Genomic DNA, 20,853 nt, shown 5'->3' on the forward strand with positions numbered 1-20,853 from the left:
GGTGTACCAGTGTGAGTAGTACAGGTGGGAGTAGGGGAGGTGTGAGGGTGTACCAGTGTGAGTAGTACAGGTGGGAGTAGGGGAGGTGTGAGGGTGTACCAGTGTGAGTAGTACAGGTGGGAGTAGGGGAGGTGTGAGGGTGTACCAGTGTGAGTAGTACAGGTGGGAGTAGGGGAGGTGTGAGGGTGTACCAGTGTCAGTAGTACAGGTGGGATAGGGGAGGTGTGAGGATGTGCCAGTGTGAGTAGTACAGGTGGGAGTAGGGGAGGTGTGAGGGTGTACCAGTGTCAGTAGTACAGGTGGGAGTAGGGGAGGTGTGAGGGTGTACCAGTGTGAGTAGTACAGGTGGGAGTAGGGGAGGTGTGAGGGTGTACCAGTGTGAGTAGTACAGGCGGGAGTAGGGGAGGTGTGAGGGTGTACCAGTGTGAGTAGTACAGGTGGGAGTAGGGGAGGTGTGAGGGTGTACCAGTTTGAGTAGTACAGGTGGGAGTAGGGGAGGTGTGAGGGTGTACCAGTGTGAGTAGTACAAGTGGGAGTAGGGGAGGTGTGAGGGTGTACCAGTGTGAGTAGTACAGGTGGGAGTAGGGGAGGTGTGAGGGTGTACCAGTGTGAGTAGTACAGGTGGGAGTAGGGGAGGTGTGAGGGTGTAGCAGTGTGAGTAGTACAGGTGGGAGTAGGGGAGGTGTGAGGGTGTACCAGTGTGAGTAGTACAGGTGGGAGTAGGGGAGGTGTGAGGGTGTACCAGTATGAGTAGTACAGGTGGGAGTAGGGGAGGTGTGAGGGTGTACCAGTGTGAGTAGTACAGGTGGGAGTAGGGGAGGTGTGAGGGTGTACCAGTGTGAGTAGTACTGGTGGGAGTAGGGGAGGTGTGAGGGTGTACCAGTGTGAGTAGTACAGGTGGGAGTAGGGGAGTTGTGAGTAGTACAGGTGGGAGTAGGGGAGGTGTGAGAGTGTACCAGTGTCAGTAGTACAGGTGAGAGTAGGGGAGGTGTGAGGGTGTACCAGTGTGAGTAGTACAGGTGGGAGTAGGGGAGGTGTGAGGGTGTACCAGTGTGAGTAGTACAGGTGGGAGTAGGGGAGGTGTGAGGGTGTACCAGTGTGAGTAGTACAGGTGGGAGTAGGGGAGGTGTGAGTAGTACAGGTGGGAGTAGGGGAGGTGTGAGGATGTACCAGTGTGATTAGTACAGGTGGTAGTAGGTGAGGTGTGAGGGTGTACCAGTGTGAGTAGTACAGGTGGGAGTAGGGGAGGTGTGAGGGTGTACCAGTGTGAGTAGTACAGGTGGGAGTAGGGGAGGTGTGAGTAGTACAGGTGGGAGTAGGGGAGGTGTGAGGATGTACCAGTGTGATTAGTACAGGTGGTAGTAGGTGAGGTGTGAGGGTGTACCAGTGTGAGTAGTACAGGTGGGAGTAGGGGAGGTGTGAGGGTGTACCAGTGTGAGTAGTACAGGTGGGAGTAGGGGAGGTGTGAGTAGTACAGGTGGTAGTAGGGTAGGTGTGAGGATGTACCAGTGTGATTAGTACAGGTGGTAGTAGGTGAGGTGTGAGGGTGTACCAGTGTGAGTAGTACAGGTGGGAGTAGGGGAGGTGTGAGGGTGTACCAGTGTGAGTAGTACAGGTGGGAGTAGGGGAGGTGTGAGGGTGTACCAGTGTGAGTAGTACAGGTGGGAGTAGGGGAGGTGTGAGGGTGTACCAGTGTGAGTATTACAGGTGGGAGTAGGGGTGGTGTGAGGGTGTACCAGTGTGAGTAGTGTAACGGACGCAGCCCCAGCTGGCTCATGAGGAGTACTTTTTGCCAGCCTGTTTTGGGATTCAGTGTGTAAGTGTAAAGAGGCAGGACAGAACTGTGTTATCACCTATACAGCATGCTGCCTGGATTCCCAATAGAACTGTGGAACTGGACATTACATATTATTGTGAAACATTATCCCTCTGTTATATGTGTCCTTTGTTTATCAGGGAATAATATCTCTAGCCTGATGTACTGTACAGAGTGCATAAGACGATGTGTATGTATATATATATATATATATGTGTGTGTGTGTGTGTGTGTGTGTGTGTGTGTGTGTGTGTGTGTGTGTGTGTGTGTGTATGTGTGTGTGTGTGAATGTATTGGTTATTGTGTTATAGTTTGTAAAATAATGTTCCCCCCATGTGACTGCTCAGATAACCTGTGTGTTTGCTGTTGGGTAGATACAGCCAGTCTCAGATGTCAGCCCATACAACCCCCTCATTCTTCCCCACACAATGGATTCCAGGCTACACAATCAGATTAAGTAAGGTTAATTTAGTGAACATCTAGTGTGGCCTAGGGGACATGCCTGGACATGTGAAAGTAGGTCTATCTGAAACTGTTCTGTAGCCAGCCCCTTAACGTAACCCACCCAATACAGAGCCAGAAGGTGTTGCCTCATGGTAGGACAGACAAAGGGTTGATGATAACAAACAGGGGCTATTGGAACGGGATCCGGTCTGAAGATCGACAGTATCTAGGTCGACAATGTTTAGGTCGACCACTATAGGTCGACAGTCACTAGGTCGACATGGATGGAAGGTCGACAGGGTTTCTAGGTCGACATGTGCTAGGTCGACAGGTCTAAAGGTCGACATGAGTTTTTCACATTTTTTTTCTTTTTTTGAATTTTTTCATACTTAACGATCCATGTGGACTACGATTGGAACGGTAATCTGTGCCGTGCGAAGCGGTAGCGGAGCGAAGGCACCATGCCCGAAGCATGGCGAGCGAAGCGAGCCATGCGAGGGGACGCGGTACACTAATTTGGGATCCCGGTCACTCTACGAAGAAAACGACATTAAAAAAAAAATCCTCATGTCGACCTTTAGACCTGTCGACCTAGCACATGTCGACCTAGAAACCATGTCGACCTTCCATCCATGTCGACCTAGTGACTGTCGACCTATAGTGGTCGACCTAAACATTGTCGACCTAGATACTGTCGATTTGATGAACCACACCCATTGGAACAGAGAGAGTGGAGTTTTTACCTGAGAGGAATGAGGTGTATGGCTTCTAAACGCTACTGGTAGGATAGCGCTTCCAGTGTGCTGAGTAAGGATTGTGTCTGGATGCATTATGGACACAGAACTACTGCTGGCATGTGACCTCAGAAGACTGTAATCCTAAACTACTGTGGGGACTTAGTAAGTAAGATACCATCCTGGCTTACAATTGTTAATGTTATTGTGTACTGTGTGTGTATATTTACAATAAAGGGCATTTGCCACTTTACTAAACTGTTTACCTGAGTGATCAGAGAATCCGTATCTTCACAATTGGTGGCAGCAGTGGGCTCACTCAGTCCCAGTTTACCTGGGTAAGGCTGGGAGAGGTGTCAGCGGAGGGCACCTAAGAGCCTTGTAAACAGTTTGGCACACAGTAGCCAGGTATCTTGCTGAAAAGTTGTTGGTACGTTTGGAAAGTCAGCAGCATGGAGGCAGAAACAGAAATGTACAGAAACCTCAACAAGAGATTCCTGCATATGGTCTGTCGAGCGCGAGGTATTAAGGTGACCACAACAGATGGAAAGGAATCCCTAATTGTGAAATTGCTGCAATGGGATCAAGAACACCCTTGTGGTGATGAGGAGGATTCTGAGGAGTCAGATGAGGAGGAACAAGTGACAGAATGGTTGAGACCTTCAACCGGGACATTCGATGCCAGTAACCGCAGGGAGAGCGGAGGATCGGAGGTGGGATCCCGAGGGTTAGTACAACCCCATCTGAAAGCCCTTAGAGAGGGGAAGGTTGGAGAAAAGTTTGATAGGACACCGGAGGTATTACAGGCCCGTCTAGAAGCGCTGGGAGATGGCGCAACACCCGAGGATCGGATGCGGGTAATAAAGGAGATGCTGGGATTACCAGACAACAGTCCTACAGTGTCCAATACTCTACAGACTCCCCTGTCCTATCAGGATGTGCCCCAGGATATGGGCCAGCAACACAACCTGGGGTCTGAAGTTTTGCATGGAGGAGATTTGCCAAGCCAGCGACTGGGTCAGAGGATGGAGAGCTCGAGCAGTCGGCTGATGGAATCCACTCTAAGGTGGCGTGAACAGACCAGGGAGCAAGGTGTGTTGGATCATTCCAGGAGGCAGTTATCCCCAGAAAGGCGTACATGGGGGTATATTTACTAAGATTCGTATTTTCCCGTTTGAGGTCAAAGTTCAATCACGAATGACATCGAAAGTGTAAATATGCAACTTTTTGAATTGATTACGACTAATTTACTAAGCTGCCGTATTCTGCATTTTCGGGTTTTCCGATGTCGATGTCATTCGTTTTTTTTTGGCAGTGTTTTACGTGAGTGACTTGTAAAACACTGCCGACTTTAATACAATGAATCTCGGCCGGATCTGAGAGATCCGTGCTGGGCTTCATTGTGCACTTAGTTAAAAAAAAAAGTTTAAATGTAAAAAAACAATTGCGTGGGGTCCCCCCTCCTAAGCCAAACCAGCCTCGGGCTCTTTGAGCAGATCCTGGTTGCAGAAATATGGGGAAAAAATGGACAGGGGTTCCCCCATATTTAAGCAACCAGCATCGGGCTCTGCGCCTGGTCCTGGTTCCAAAAATACGGGGGACAAAAAGCGTAGGGGTCCCCCGTATTTTAGAAACCAGCACCGGGCTCCACTAGCTGGACAGATAATGTCACAGCCGGGGGTCACTTTTATACAGTGCCTTGCGGCCGTGGCATCAAATATCCAACTAGTCACCCCTGGCCGGGGTACCCTGGGGGAGTGGGGACCCCTTCAATCAAGGGGTCCCCCCCCAGCCACCCAAGGGCCAGGGGCCAGGGGCCAGGGGTGAAGCCCGAGGCTGTCCCCCCCATCCAATGGGCTGCGGATGGGAGGCTGATAGCCTTTGTTGAAAGTGAATGATATTGTTTTTAGTAGCAGTACTACAAGGCCCAGCAAGCCTCCCCCGCAAGCTGGTACTTGGAGAACCACAAGTACCAGCATGCGGCGGAAAAATGGGCCCGCTGGTACCTGTAGTACTACTACTAAAAAAATACCCCAATAAAGACAACACACACACACCTTGAAAGTATAACTTTAATACATCCATCCACACCTCCATATACACATACTTACCTTATGTTCACACGCAGGTCGGTGCTCTTCTCCATGTAGAATCCATGGTGTACCTGTTGAAAAAATTATACTCACATAATCCAGTGTGTTAGGCTCCTCTGTAAATCCTTTTGTAAACCACGTACTTGTAAAAATAAAAAAACGGATACCCGACCTCGCACTGAAAGGGGACCCATGTTTTCAAATGGGTCCCCTTTCCCCGAATGCCTGGAACCCCCTCTGACTTAAGTCCAAGAAGGTTTCATCAGCCAATCAGGGAGCGCCACGTTGTAGCACCCTCCTGATCGGCTGTGTGCTCCTGTACTGTCTGACAGGCGGCACACGGCAGTGTTACAATGTAGCGCCTATGCGCTCCATTGTAACCAATGGTGGGAACTTTCTGGTCAGTGGTGACGTCACTTTAGGTCAACCGCAGGGCAGAAAGTTCCCACCATTGGTTACAATGGAGCGCATAGGCGCTACATTGTAACACTGCCGTGTGCCGCCTGTCAGACAGTGCAGGAGCACACAGCCGATCAGGAGGGTGCCACAACGTGGCGCTCCCTGATTGGCTGAAGAAACCCACTTAGACATCAGTCAGAGGGGGTTTCTGGCATTCGGGGAAAGGGGTACCATGTGAAAACATGGGTCCCCTTTCAGTTCGTGGTCGGGTGTCCCGTTTTTTTATTTTTACAAGTACGTGGATTACAAATGGATTATCCGAGGAGCCCTCTACACTGGATCTGGTGAGTAGGATTTTTTCAACAGGTACCCCATGGATTCTACTGGAGAAGAGGACCGACCCTCGTGTGAACATAAGGTAAGTATGTGTATATGGTGGTGTGTATGTATGCATTAAAGTTATACTTTCAAGGTGTGTGTGTAATGTCTTTATTGGGGTATTTTTTTAGTAGTAGTACTACAGGTACCAGCGGGCCCGGTTTTCCGCCGCATGCTGGTACTTGTGGTTCTCCAAGTACCAGCTTGCGGGGGAGGCTTGCTGGGACTTGTAGTACTGCTACTAAAAACAATATTCATTACTTTCAACAAAGGCTATCAGCCCCCCATCCGCAGCCGGGACAGCCTCGGGCTTCACCCCTGGCCCTTGGGTGGCTGGGGGGGGGACCCCCTTGATTGAAGGGGTCCCCACTCCCCCAGGGTACCCCGGCCAGGGGTGACTAGTTGGATATTTGATGCCACGGTCGCAAGGCACTGTATAAAATTGACCCCCGGCTGTGGCATTATCTGTCCAGCTAGTGGAGCCCGGTGCTGGTTTCAAAAATACGGGGGACCCCTACGCTTTTTGTCCCCCGTATTTTTGGAACCAGGACCAGGCGCAGAGCCCGATGCTGGTTGCTTAAATATGGGGGAACCCCTGTCAATTTTTTTCCCATATTTTTGCAACCAGGGCCGGCTCAAAGAGCCCGAGGCTGGTTTGGTTTAGGAGGGGGGACCCCACGCATTTTTTTTTGGGAAAAATTATAACATTTCCCACCCCTTCCCACTGAAATACATGCACGGATCTCATGGATCCGTGCATGCCTATACAAACACGGGATAAAAAAGCAGGTCTGTTTTTTTTTAGCACTTTTTCACGATTTGTATTTCATCACGGCAGTGTTTGGCTATTGTCGGCAGTGTTTGTGTTTTGCACTTTTTAGTAAATTCACGATTTCTAGCAAATTGCAGGCGTATTTGACCGATGGTGTATTGATTCGTGATTTTTTCCTAGGACTTCCAAAATATTACGAATGCCCTCATCACTGCCGTGATTTTTGCTTAGTAAATAGAAACATAGAAACATAGAATTTGTCGGCAGATAAGAACCACTTGGCCCATCTAGTCTGCCCCTTATTTTTTTTTATTTTTTTATATTATTTTTTATCACTAACCTTATTTGATCCTTATTTCTTTGTAAGGATATCCTTATGTCTATCCCATGCATGTTTAAATTGCTCTACTGTCTTAGCCTCTACCACCTCTGATGGGAGGCTATTCCACTTGTCCACTACCCTTTCTGTGAAATAATTTTTCCGCAAATTTCCCCTGAACCTCCCCCCCTCCAGTCTCAGTGCATGTCCTCGTGTCCTATTGCTTCTCTTCATTTGGAGAATGTTTCCCTCCTGGACTTTGTTAAAACCCTTCATATATTTGAAAGTTTCTATCATGTCTCCCCTTTCCCTTCTCTGCTCCAAACTATACATATTGAGATTTCTTACTCTTTCTGGGTATGTTTTGTGATGTAGGCCATGCACCATTTTAGTTGCCCTCCTTTGTACAGTTTCTAATGTATTAATATCCTTTAGAAGATATGGCCTCCAGAACTGAATACAGTATTCTAGATGAGGCCGTACCAATGACCTATACAGTGGCATTAATACTTCTTTCTTTCTGCTGCTGATTCCTCTCCCAATGCAGCCAAGCATCTGACTAGCCTTCCTCATTGCCTTGTTACATTGCTTACCTGCTTTTAAGTCATCTGAAATAGTGACTCCTAGATCCCTTTCCTCCTCAGTAGTTTCCAGTATAGTATATAAATGACCGAGATGACACTTTGAAGAAAAAACGGCATCTCGGTCAAAATCGGGACCTTAGTAAATATACCCCATGGAGTCTGGACCATACAGTGTGGGTAAGTGCAGTGAATGCTACCCTGTGCTACCCTATGCAAGTTATATATCGGGAACAGCTGAGTTATAGCATTCCTTTACAAAGGACTAACCAGTCAGCTAAGGTGCCTGTGGTGGGAGGGCTCAATGCACCACACACAGAGGACAAGACCCAGAGTCATGATCTGCTTGATACAGCAATAGACCTGGGAGAAGTGCAGCTTCCAAGCTTTCCATTCAGAGATGGAAGATGAGGAACTGGTGAATGAATGCCAGTACCAAGAAGATGTTGGTGTCAAGGGTACCAAGGAACTGATAAGGGCCGAGGACTCACCGCTGCAGGTGAGGTCTAGTCTGCCAGTGGCACCTGAACCAGCTGTCCAGTTTGCTATGCTAGTGGAGGCCCAGCAATTATCATTTTAGGGGGTAGAAGACACTTCAGACCCAAGGGAGGACGTAGAGGCTTTTGAGGGGGGAGCACGTGGAGAAGAATTACAGATACTCGCTGCTCCCCTGCAGCCAAATTCATCCCAGTGGTTAAGTGCCGAAGAAGGGCCCCAGCCACTGACTATCCCTGCCAGGTTTCCTGATGCAAGGCTGGTGATGCAGATTGTGCTACCCTGTGATACCTCAGATGTAGAGGGAGTAACGTCACTCAAAATGGAGGAGGGGGAGGCAAACCACTGTCCAGATGCACCAGAGGTGATGGAGGTGGAGTTCCCAGGGAATATAGTGTTGGGGAGGGAGAGTGAGGACCCGAGAGACCAGATTTTGTTGATGCAGATCACTCTCCTCTCTGATGCACCAAAGATAAAGGGAGTGGTGTCATCCAAAAAGGAGGGTGGTGAGGGAAGCACCTCTGATGATAGGGAATACCCGCCATCAATCCGGCTGTTTAAACCCAGTGCCTGAGATACTGGAGGGGGTCTTAAAAACTGGGAACTGCTGAGCCCAGACCCTCCACCGCCAGATGGAAAAGTAAGCACACACTTGTTTGACCCAGGCGGTCCAGATGTGATGTCTGCCCATCCCAAATGGGTTACTCTTGTCACTAAATCGCAGCGGCTGGAAAATTAAGGGGAGGTGTGAGGGTGTACCAGTGTGAGTAGTACAGGTGGGAGTAGGGGAGTTGTGAGGGTGTACCAGTGGGATTAGCACAGGTGGGAGTAGGGGAGGTGTGAGGGTGTACCAGTGGGAGTAGGGGAGGTGTGAGGGTGTACCAGTGTGAGTACAGGTGGGAGTTTTGGAGGTGTGAGGGTGTACCAGTGTGAGTAGTACAGGTGGGAGTAGGGGAGTTGTGAGGGTGTACCAGTGGGAGTAGTACAGGTGGGAGTAGGGGAGGTGTGAGGGTGTACCAGTGTGAGTAGTACAGGTGGGAGTAGGGAAGGTGTGAGGGTGTACCAGTAGGAGTAGTACAGGTGGGAGTAGTACAGGTGGGAGTAGGGGAGGTGTGAGGGTGTACCAGTTGGAGTAGTGGAGGCGTGAGGATGTACCAGTGGGAGTAGCACAAGTGGGAGTAGGGGAGGTGTGAGGGTATACCAGTAGGAGTAGTACAGGTGGGAGTAGTACAGGTGGGAGCAGGGGAGGTGTGAGGGTGTACCAGTGGGAGTAGTACAGGTGGGAGTAGGGGAGGTGTGAGGGTGTACCAGTGTGAGTAGTACAGGTGGGAGTAGGGGAGGTGTGAGGGTGTACAGGTGGGAGTAGTACAGGTGGGAGCAGGGGAGGTGTGAGGATGTACCAGTGTGAGTAGTACAGGTGGGAGTAGGGGAGGTGTGAGGGTGTACCAGTGGGAGTAGGGGAGCTGTGAGGGTGTACCAGTGTGAGTAGTACAGGTAGGAGTAGCGGAGGCGTGAGGGTGTACCAGTGGGAGTAGCACAGTTGGGAGTAGGGGAGGTGTGAGGGTGTACCAGTGGTAGTAGGGGAGGCGTGAGGGTGTACTAGTGTGAGTAGTACAGGTGGGGGTAGGGGAGGTGTGAGGGTGTACCAGTGTGAGTAGTACAGGTGGGAGTAGGGGAGGCGTGAGGGTGTGCCAGTGTTAGTAGTACAGGTGGGAGTAGGGGAGGTGTGAGGAAGTACCAGTGTGAGGGTGTACCGGTGGGAGTAGGGGAGGCGTGAGGGTGTACCAGTGTGAGTAGTACAGGTGGGACTAGGGGAGGTGTGAGGGTGTACCAGTGTGAGTAGTACAGGTGGGAGTAGGGGAGGCGTGAGGAAGTACCAGTGTGAGGGTGTACCGGTGGGAGTAGGGGAGGCGTGAGGGTGTACCAGTGTGAGTAGTACAGGTGGGACTAGGGGAGGTGTGAGGGTGTACCAGTGTGAGTAGTACAGGTGGGAGTAGGGTAGGTGTGAGGGTGTACCAGTGTGAGTAGTACAGGTAGGAGTAGGGGAGGTGTGAGGGTGTACCAGTGGGAGTAGCATAGGTGGGAGTATGTGAGGGTGTACCAGTGTGAGTAGTACAGGTAGGAGTAGGGGAGGTGTGAGGGTGTATCAGTGTGAGTAGTACAGGTGTGAGTAGTACAGGTGTGAGGGTGTACCAGTGTGAGTAGTACAGGTGGGAGTAGGGGAGGTGTGAGGGTGTACCAGTGTGAGTAGTACAGGTGGGGGTAGGGTAGGCGTGAGGGTGTGCCAGTGTTAGTAGTACAGGTGGGAGTAGGGGAGGCGTGAGGGTGTACCAGTGTGAGTAGTACAGGTGGGAGTAGGGTAGGCGTGAGGGTGTGCCAGTGTTAGTAGTACAGGTGGGAGTAGGGGAGGCGTGAGGGTGTACCAGTGTGAGGGTGTACCGGTGGGAGTAGGGGAGGTGTGAGGGTGTATCAGTGTGAGGGTGTACCGGTGGGAGTAGGGGAGGTGTGAGGGTGTACCAGTGTGAGTAGTACAGGTGGGAGTAGGGGAGGCGTGAGGGTGTACCAGTGTGAGGGTGTACCGGTGGGAGTAGGGGAGGTGTGAGGGTGTACCAGTGTGAGTAGTACAGGTGGGGGTAGGGTAGGCGTGAGGGTGTACCAGTGTTAGTAGTACAGGTGGGAGTAGGGGAGGTGTGAGGGTGTACCAGTGTGAGTAGCACAGGTGGGAGTAGGGGAGGTGTGAGGGTGTACCAGTGTGACTAGTACAGGTGGGAGTAGGGGAGGTGTGAGGGTGTACCAGTGGGAGTAGGGGAGGTGTGAGGGTGTACCAGTGTGAGTACAGGTGGGAGTTTTGGAGGTGTGAGGGTGTACCAGTGGGAGTAGCACAGGTGGGAGTAGGGGAGGCGTGAGGGTGTACCAGTGGGAGTAGCACAGGTGGGAGTAGGGGAGGTGTGAGGGTGTACCAGTGGGAGTAGGGGAGGTGTGAGGGTGTACCAGTGGGAGTAGGGGAGGCGTGAGGGTGTACCAGTGTGAGTAGTATAGGTGGGAGTAGGGGAGGCGTGAGGGTGTACCAGTGTGAGGGTGTACCGGTGGGAGTAGGGGAGGTGTGAGGGTGTACCAGTGGGAGTAGTACAGGTGGGAGTAGGGGAGTCGTGAGGGTGTACCAGTGGGAGTAGGGGAGGCGTGAGAGTGTACCAGTGGGAGTAGTACAGGTGGGAGTAGGGGAGGCGTGAGGGTGTACCAGTGGGAGTAGGGGAGGTGTGAGGGTGTACCAGTGGGCGTAGGGGAGGCGTGAGGGTGTACCAGTGTGAGTAGTATAGGTGGGAGTAGGGGAGGCGTGAGGGTGTACCAGTGTGAGGGTGTACCGGTGGGAGTAGGGGAGGTGTGAGGGTGTACCAGTGGGAGTAGTACAGGTGGGAGTAGGGGAGTCGTGAGGGTGTACCAGTGGGAGTAGGGGAGGCGTGAGAGTGTACCAGTGGAAGTAGCACAGGTGGGAGTAGGGGAGGTGTGAGGGTGTACCAGTGGGAGTAGGGGAGGTGTGAGGGTGTACCAGTGGGAGTAGGGGAGTCGTGAGGGTGTACCAGTGGGAGTAGGGGAGGCGTGAGGGTGTACCAGTGGAAGTAGCACAGGTGGGAGTAGGGGAGGTGTGAGGGTGTACCAGTGGGAGTAGCACAGGTGGGAGTAGGGGAGGTGTGAGGGTGTACCAGTGTGAGGGTGTACCGGTGGGAGTAGGGGAGGTGTGAGGGTGTACCAGTGGGAGTAGTACAGGTGGGAGTAGGGGAGTCGTGAGGGTGTACCAGTGGGAGTAGGGGAGGCGTGAGAGTGTACCAGTGGAAGTAGCACAGGTGGGAGTAGGGGAGGTGTGAGGGTGTACCAGTGGGAGTAGGGGAGGTGTGAGGGTGTACCAGTGGGAGTAGGGGAGTCGTGAGGGTGTACCAGTGGGAGTAGGGGAGGCGTGAGGGTGTACCAGTGGAAGTAGCACAGGTGGGAGTAGGGGAGGCGTGAGGGTGTACCAGTGGGAGTAGCACAGGTGGGAGTAGGGGAGGTGTGTGAGGGTGTACCAGTGGGAGTAGCACAGGTGGAAGTAGGGGAGGTGTGAGGGTGTACCAGTGGGAGTAGGGGAGGTGTGAGGGTGTACCAGTGGGAGTAGTACAGGTGGGAGTAGGGGAGGCGTGAGGGTGTACCAGTGGGAGTAGCACAGTTGGGAGTAAAGGAGGTGTGAGGGTGTACCAGTGTGAGTAGCACAGGTGGGAGTAGGGGAGGCGTGAGGGTGTACCAGTGGTAGTAGTACAGGTGGGGGTAGAGGAGGCGTGAGGGTGTACCAGTGTGAGTGGTACAGGTGGGAGTAGGGGAGGTGTGGGGGTGTACCAGTGTGAGTGGTACAGGTGGGAGTAGGGGAGGTGTGAGGGTGTACCAGTGTGAGTAATACAGGTGGGAGTAGGGGAGGTGTGGGGGTGTACCAGTGTGAGTAGTACAGGTGGGAGTAGGGGAGGTGTGAGGGTGTACCAGTGTGAGTGGTACAGGTGGGAGTAGGGGAGGTGTGGGGGTGTACCAGTGTGAGTAGTACAGGTGGGAGTAGGGTAGGTGTGAGGGTGTACCAGTGGGAGTAGTACAGGTGGGGGTAGGGGAGGCGTGAGGGTGTATCAGTATGAGTAGTACAGGTGGGAGTAGGGGAGGCGTGAGGGTGTACCAGTGTGAGTAGTACAGGTGGGAGTAGGGGAGGCGTGAGGGTGTATCAGTATGAGTAGTACAGGTGGGAGTAGGGGAGGTGTGAGGGTGTACCAGTGTGAGTGGTACAGGTGGGAGTAGGGGAGGTGTGAGGGTGTACCAGTGTGAGTAATACAGGTGGGAGTAGGGGAGGTGTAAGGGTGTACCAGTGTGAGTAGTACAGGTGGGAATAGGGGAGGTGTGAGGGTGTACCAGTGTGAGTAGTACAGGTGGGAGTAGGGGAGGTGTGAGGGTGTACCAGTGTGAGTAGTACAGGTGGGAGTAGGGGAGGTGTGAGGGTGTACCAGTGTGAGTAGTACAGGTGGGAGTAGGGTTGGTGTGAGGGTGTACCAGTGTGAGTAGTACAGGTGGGAGTAGGGTAGGCGTGAGGGTGTACCAGTGTGAGTGGTACAGGTGGGAGTAGGGGAGGTGTGAGGGTGTACCAGTGTGAGTAGTACAGGTGGGATTAGGGGAGGCGTGAGGGTGTACCAGTGTGAGTAGTACAGGTGGGAGTAGGGGAGGTGTGAGGGTGTACCAGTGTGAGTGGTACAGGTGGGAGTAGGGGAGGTGTGGGGGTGTACCAGTGTGAGTAGTACAGGTGGGAGTAGGGGAGGCGTGAGGGTGTACCAGTGTGAGTAGTACAGGTGGGAGTAGGGAAGGTGTGAGTGTGTACCAGTGTGAGTAGTACAGGTGGGAGTAGGGAAGGTGTGAGGGTGTGCCAGTGTGAGTAGTACAGGTGGGAATAGGGGAGGTGTGAGGATGTACCAGTGTGAGTAGTACAGGTGGGAGTAGGGTAGGTGTGAGGGTGTACCAGTGGGAGTAGTACAGGTGGGAGTAGGGAAGGTGTGAGTGTGTACCAGTGTGAGTAGTACAGGTGGGAGTAGGGAAGGTGTGAGGGTGTACCAGTGTGAGTAGTACAGGTGGGAGTAGGTGAGGTGTGAGGGTGTACCAGTGTGAGTAGTACAGGTGGGAGTAGGGAAGGTGTGAGTGTGTACCAGTGTGAGTAGTACAGGTGGGAGTAGGGAAGGTGTGAGGATGTACCAGTGTGAGTAGTACAGGTGGGAGTAGGGGAGGTGTGAGGGTGTACCAGTGTGAGTAGTACAGGTGGGAGTAGGGGAGGCGTGAGGGTGTACCAGTGTGAGTAGTACAGGTGGGAGTAGGGGAAGTGTGAGGGTGTACCAGTGTGAGTAGTACAGGTGGGAGTAGGGGAGGTGTGAGGGTGTACCAGTGTGAGTAGTACAGGTGGGAGTAGGGTAGGCGTGAGGGTGTACCAGTGTGAGTGGTACAGGTGGGAGTAGGGGAGGTGTGAGGGTGTACCAGTGTGAGTAGTACAGGTGGGATTATGGGAGGTGTGAGGGTATACCAGTGTGAGTAGTACAGGTGGGAGTAGGAGAGGTGTGAGGGTGTACCAGTGTGAGTAGTACAGGTGGTAGTAGGGGAGGCGTGAGGGTGTACCAGTGTGAGTAGTACAGGTGGGAGTAGGGGAGGTGTGAGGGTGTACCAGTGTGAGTGGTACAGGTGGGAGTAGGGGAGGTGTGGGGGTGTACCAGTGTGAGTAGTACAGGTGGGAGTAGGGGAGGTGTGAGGGTGTAGCAGTGTGAGTGGTACAGGTGGGAGTAGGGGAGGTGTGAGGGTGTATCAGTATGAGTAGTACAGGTGGGAGTAGGGGATGTGAGGGTGTACCAGTGTGAGTAGTACAGGTGGGATTAGGGTAGGCGTGAGGGTGTACCAGTGCGAGTGGTACAGGTGGGAGTAGGGGAGGTGTGAGGGTGTACCAGTGTGAGTAGTACAGGTGGGAGTAGGGGAGGTGTGAGGGTGTACCAGTGTGAGTAGTACAGGTGGGAGTAGGGGAGGTGTGAGGGTGTACAGGTGGGAGTAGGGGAGGTGTGAGGGTGTACCAGTGTGAGTAGTACAGGTGGGAGTAGGGGAGGTGTGAGGGTGTACCAGTGTGAGTAGTACAGGTGGGAGTAGGGGAGGTGTGAGGGTGTACCAGTGTGAGTAGTACAGGTGGGAGTAGGGGAGGTGTGAGGGTGTACCAGTGGGAGTAGTACAGGTGGGGGTAGGGGAGGCGTGAGGGTGTATCAGTATGAGTAGTACAGGTGGGAGTAGGGGAGGCGTGAGGGTGTACCAGTGTGAGTAGTACAGGTGGGAGTAGGGGAGGTGTAGTATTTGTGGCGGCAGGATATGCCTCTACCCAGTTTGAGAAAACATCAGTGCACACCAATTCATAATTCAAATTCCTACAGGGTGGTAACTGTACGAATTCGATTTGTATTACCTGAAAAGGTCCATCTGCAGGAGGGATATGGGATGGCTCTGTTAGTACTACCTTACCAAATGCAAGTAAGACAGGTTATTGCTATCCTGCTTGCCTGAGAAGAGAACCCTGGTACACGCCAGTAAGCTCTTACCAATTTGCACATACCTTCCTTACCGTAGTTGAGTCAGACCATGTGCCGCCTCACCTAAGCTTATGAGGTATGCTCTGGGGGCTACTGGTTTACCTTGTCCATCTCTCCAGAGTCCGGAGGACTCTTGGCCATACCCCTTCGCCTTCCAGACCTCCTTTTCCTGTAGGGAACACAATTTTTGCATCTCAATCAATTTCTGTGTGGTAATCATATTGAATGTCATCAGTTGTGTGTTATTTGTATGTTGCTGCCTGTTTGGCAGCTTCGTCTGTGCGGCTTGTTACCAAGTGAGACTGGGTCTTGGTTGTAAGTGTGGGCCTGGAACTTAATAACAGCCACTCTGTCTGGTTTCTGTATGGCCGTCAATGAAACTTGGGCGAGTCGGGTCCATGTATTGTACGACCTTTGTGAACGCAAAAGATGAAGAGGAATCGGTGAAGAAAACAGAATATAGATTGGCGACGGTAAAGTTGGTAGAGGTGGAGAGGATTTTTATTAAATGACAGCTGAGGGGGGCGTGGCCTAGCTGCTGAGGAGGCCAGACGTGCCTGGAGGGAGCTCCTGCAGCTTGAGCCTTTAAAACCACTAACCGGGCACTCTGATTGACCCTACTATTGCTCCTAACCTCTCAGTCCCCCCTGGGGAGTCGGGAACAAATTTAAAGCTCCTGCGGACTGCGGCCTACCTGAGCCCTCCAGACCGGGGCCATGATTTTCACGACGGTCCGCCGCGAGCTTCTGGTGCCGTGAACCCGACGAGTGGCCGCTCGCTCTCCCTCCTGGGGCACCAACCGCTGCTGGACACTGCCTGGTGACCCTCTTTGCCTCTCCAGCCTACTTTCTCTACCGGACAGTGGAGGAAAATGGCCCGGCCTGCCTGCCCTATGAGATGTGCTGCGGCCATATTGTTAGGGCCTCCTATGTGAAACCTCCTGTCCAGCTGCATGCCACCTTGTGTCCCACACCCTGGGCTCCCCTTGCCTCCCTGGAGACTGCCGCAGCTGGCCGCTGACAGCCGCGGAGCCGGGGGACTGCTCGCTCGGTCCCTGCAGGTTGCGGCCTAGTCGCGACGGAGATCCGGAGACTCGGGTGCGGCGCTAACCCGCATCCTGGGCTCCGTGGAGCTGGGGACTCGGAATCCGGAGCCGCAGGCCTCCCTCTAGGCTTCCTTACCAGATTTACCTACCCCTCGAGGCCTTCACCACTCTTCCCAACGACAGGGGGGGACCCCAGCACGGCTCTACACATTATCCACGGAGGGGGGGTGGGGCCTTCCTGGTGGGCCACGGCGGCCATTTTGGACTCCCTTTCAAACGCCTGAGAGTGCCTGTCGGCTATCCTCAGATGTCCCTCTGTCAATCTGGAGCTCCTGATGTGCAGCATGTATGCCTCTGACCGGATACCCACAAGATTCTGAGGTAAGGAGGACCTCCATTCTCCCATGCACAGCATTGGTTACCCTCAATCCCTGTTGCAGCACCTATATCACGGCTGTTCTCGCTTATCCCTTGGCTGGCCCAGGATTTGTGGAGGTCTGCTGGATAACAAGTAACCACGTCCTCAGTATACGAGGCGCTACACTCCCCTGCTCCTGCTGCCATCTGATTGTGGTGGTCTCCACACCATTTCTAAGCTTCTTTAAACGCTCGGCGAGCCACATGATGTTCCTGTTTCCCTAATCACAGCGACCGCTTGGTGACAGAGGGCCCTACCGCATATATTGCAATACACGACTATATTGACCTGTGTCTCAGTGCCAATGTCTCAAAAAGAACGTCAAAATTCGCATACTCCTAAACCTAGTATCTTACGCGCTTGGGAGAAGGCCGGTTCCTCTGTCCAGAACTCTTCATCAGCAGATCGATCATCTGATCCGGATGACACTGCTACCTTAACTGCCTCACTCACTAAAGATATAGTGGCCATTGTCACGAAAACGACTCAATCTGAAATGAGGGCGGTTCTGACTGAATTTAGATCTGGACTGGCTGACCTAGGTTCCCGTACCGACTCCTTGGAGCATAAAGTTGATGAAGTCTGCCACTTTCAAACTAGTTGTCAGGAACTCTCGGACATTCGGGCCGATATGGAAGCGTACAGAGACCAGTTAGAGGATATTGACAACTGCAATCGCCGGAACAATGTCCGCATCTGCAACATCCTTGAGAGTGTGTTATCAGAGTCTCTCCCCGATTACCTTGAGAACCTTTTATTGCAGCTGGTTTCCGGTATCTTCAAGCCCCTCCTTGGGGCTTGGAGATACCGGGAAAGGCTATGTATAACTCACTGTGTAGGGAACAGGTCAGTGTTGTGTAAATCATAAAACCAGAATACATATGTCATATGCCATATCACTCTTAATTCAAGTATCAATATCTGGTCTGTATTTTAATGAATATAAATACACCGGATTCTGACGTGCATGGATGTGTGTTAAGCACACAATCAAGAATCTACATGTCCTTGCTATTGTATCGTATCTGGCTTCTTGTTTGTTAGAGACGATGACAACACTTGAGGCAAACAATGGTATTTACACATTAAATCAAAGGTCCATATTCCATGGCCACAATGCCTGCTTAAACAAGACAGTCTGATACTGTTTGTTTTCGGACACTATTTGATTTGTATTCCTGGAGATACCACATTTGAGTGTGTGTAAGAATTATTTGCTATTTTTGTCACAGTATGATATTTATTAACAAATGCATCTTCTTCCGTAATGCGTACAGTAACTTGCCGTTATGGTCATTCGCGCCCTACCGTATTGACGCATGCATCGTAGATGCATCCATTAATAAATGCCATAGCGTATTCTAAATATCGAAATATGCAATTTGACTTTGACAAACCCCGTCACCCAAACTAACCCTGATACCCTAACCACTAAATTATCATGCGGTGGTTGCAGATATTACATGATGGCGTGTCTGCACTATAGCTTCCGAAGCGCTCTGTGTTTTGGTGTATGTGGGGGGGGGGGGGTCCAGAAGATGCAGATTGTTCTCTGTCATTTCTTTCTGTAAACCGGATCCATTCCGTAGAACTTTCCCCCGTATGTGCGAGAACTTCTCTCTGTGATAGATGTACTGTACAGGATTTACTGACAGATGAAGTCTCCATCCTCACTTCCTGACTCATTGTCTGCGTCCTGGGATCACAGGCCGGCGCAGCTGCATGCGATTGGCTGTGCTGGACCAGTGACCTGTTACCCCAGGGAATTGCCACATTGTAGAGATGAATAGTGTATAATAATGGGCGGTACATACAGTGTTATTGTGCAGTACATAGGGCAGGATGTATTAAGATACATCGCCGCTTATCGCAGCGATGTTGATCGCATATGTACTAACATTTTCGGGGGTTTTACCGCATTTTTCCTTTAGTACATCTCACCTTCACAGTGTTATTGCGCGGCACGTACAGTGTTATTGCGCGGCACATACAGTGTTATTGCGCAGTACATAGTGTTATTGTGTGGCACATACCGTGTTAGTGCGCGGCACGTACAGTGTTATTGCGCAGTACATAGTGTTATTGTGTGGCACATACAGTGTTAGTGCGCGGCACGTACAGTGTTATTGTGCATACAGAGATGCCTGGGATGTATTGCTCTATCAGTGACATCACCTTTCCTCTCTCCTCCAGCGCGTACCTGGTCTGTGCGTGGGCTGAGCAAGGAGCTGACGCTCTAGGTCCTGATGGACGCGTTATTCATTCCCCCTCCTTTCCACCTGAGGCCATTGTGGACACACTGGGGGCTGGAGATACATTCAACGCTTCCGTCATATTCGCTTTGTCTAAAGGTAAGTGGTCACCCCTGTAGGTGAGTTAATGGAATAAATGAGTCAGTCCGATGTGACATTTGTTCTGGTATAACCTGGAAATGATTTTCTATTGGTCCTTATTCAGTTATGTAATTGTTGTAGCTCCCAGGTAGATGGTCATAGAGAGCTCCAACCTTCCCGGACACCAGTGGCTCCTGTTCTGTATAGAATACGGGCGTAATTCAGACCTGATCACAGCAGCAAATGTCTTACCTAATGGGCAAAACCATGGGGGTCATTCATATCTGATTGTAGATGGGATACATGTAGCACAGCGACGATCAGTTACTCAGACATGCGGGGGGACGCCCAGCACAGGGCTAGTCCGCCCCGCATGTCAGGCCCTACAGCCCCCCCTTCCCCACACAGGTGCAAAAGCATCGCACGGCGGCGGTGCTATTGCACCCGCCAAGTAGCAAGCCGCACTGGAAGGCGGCTACCCGCCGCATCCCGGATTGCAGCGGCTGCATGTGACGGCACGCAGCCACCGCGGGCCGCCCCCCCGCAACAGTCCGTACATGCCTGCATTGTCCGGACCGTGCCCCACCAACAGCGTTCTAATGCCATTGGCAGTCAAAGGTGATCGCAGTCCTGAGATGCTTTCACATCTCACTGGCCTTCACGGTGTGCGCGAGCACTCTCCTCATAGGGCTTCAGACTGCAATCGCCCTGAATGACCCCCCATGTGCACTGCAGGTGGGGCAGATGTAACATGTGCAGAGAGAGTTAGATTTGGGTGGGTTATACTGTTTCTGTGCAGGGTAAATACTGGCTGCTTTATTCTTACACTGCAATTTAGATTTCAGTTTCAACATACCACCTCCAAATCTAACTCTCTCTGCACTTATTACATCTGCCCCACCTGCACGGCACGTGTTACATCTGCCCCACCTGCACGGCACGTGTTACATCTGACACACACACACACACACACACACACACACACACACACACTGCACATGGTTTTGCCCATTAGAGAACAAATTTGCTGCTGTGATCAGGTCTGAATGAGATCCTAAGTCCCGGGAAGGGGCATCACCACCAGCTACATTATCACCGGCTTTCTGATTGTGTGTCAGGGAGGTGCGTGCAGAAATCAGCAAAGGTGGCTCTGCCGTATCTCCTAGCAACAACACAACCCCCATCGCCTGCTAATGAGATTCCCCCATAATTCTGACGTACGATGTAGCTCTGTACATTAAGGGGGGCAGCATACATTACATACAGTGACATGAAACCGTATGAGCTTACAGTCTATGAGGCGTGGTGGGGATGGTGGATACTGTGGGACATGATCAGCCACCAGTAATAATGCTGCATCTTGGCGCTGATCATTTCCGGCGTTATTCAGACACGGTCACTTGTTGAAGCATGTAATCACTCTCGGCCTTCTCCTCAGGTCAGACAATGCAGGAGGCGCTTACATTTGGCTGCCGCATAGCGGGCAAGAAGTGCGGAATACAAGGCTACGATGGGATTGTCTCATGATGGAACGTCATCCGGTATGCAGGACGGAGACACGATGTGTAGGGGCCACACAGTAATGTTATTACCTCTCGCTATAAATACAACTAGAACTTCTCTGTAGTCACCACTGTAATCCATTTATAATAAATGATTCTAGATTCTAATGGTGTCATTATTTGCCGGGGTAAGTGAGCTGTCGGAGGATTCCACTCTCCCGGCCTCCATGTTATCATAAGGGCTTCTGGGGGTTATTCAGGCTGCAACGGCAATGCAATCTTATCCATTACCAGGCAGAGGTGCTCGAAGGAGCATTACGGGGGCGGCGCAAGCAAAACGGTCCTAGCAGGGGCATTTTTGGGGTGGCTGTGTGACGTCATACTCAGCCACTCCAATCAAGAAAATGGCGGCGGACCG

General features: G+C 51.9%; 1 protein-coding gene across 1 annotated transcript in view; it reads left to right on the forward strand.

The window, feature by feature from the left end:
• Positions 1-20,603, forward strand: part of KHK (ketohexokinase) — a gene marked incomplete at its 5' end in the record, with an annotated part of 38,857 nt that extends 18,254 nt beyond the window's left edge. Inside the window, 2 exons of the mRNA XM_063916312.1 lie at positions 18,794-18,951; positions 20,372-20,603. Coding sequence (XP_063772382.1) covers positions 18,794-18,951; positions 20,372-20,460 — 247 coding nt within the window. The remainder of the gene's footprint in view (positions 1-18,793; positions 18,952-20,371) is intronic.
• Between the last annotated feature and the right edge of the window lie 250 nt (positions 20,604-20,853).

This window comes from Pseudophryne corroboree, chromosome 4 (assembly GCF_028390025.1).
Source record: "Pseudophryne corroboree isolate aPseCor3 chromosome 4, aPseCor3.hap2, whole genome shotgun sequence".
NCBI classification, from domain to species: domain Eukaryota; kingdom Metazoa; phylum Chordata; class Amphibia; order Anura; family Myobatrachidae; genus Pseudophryne; species Pseudophryne corroboree.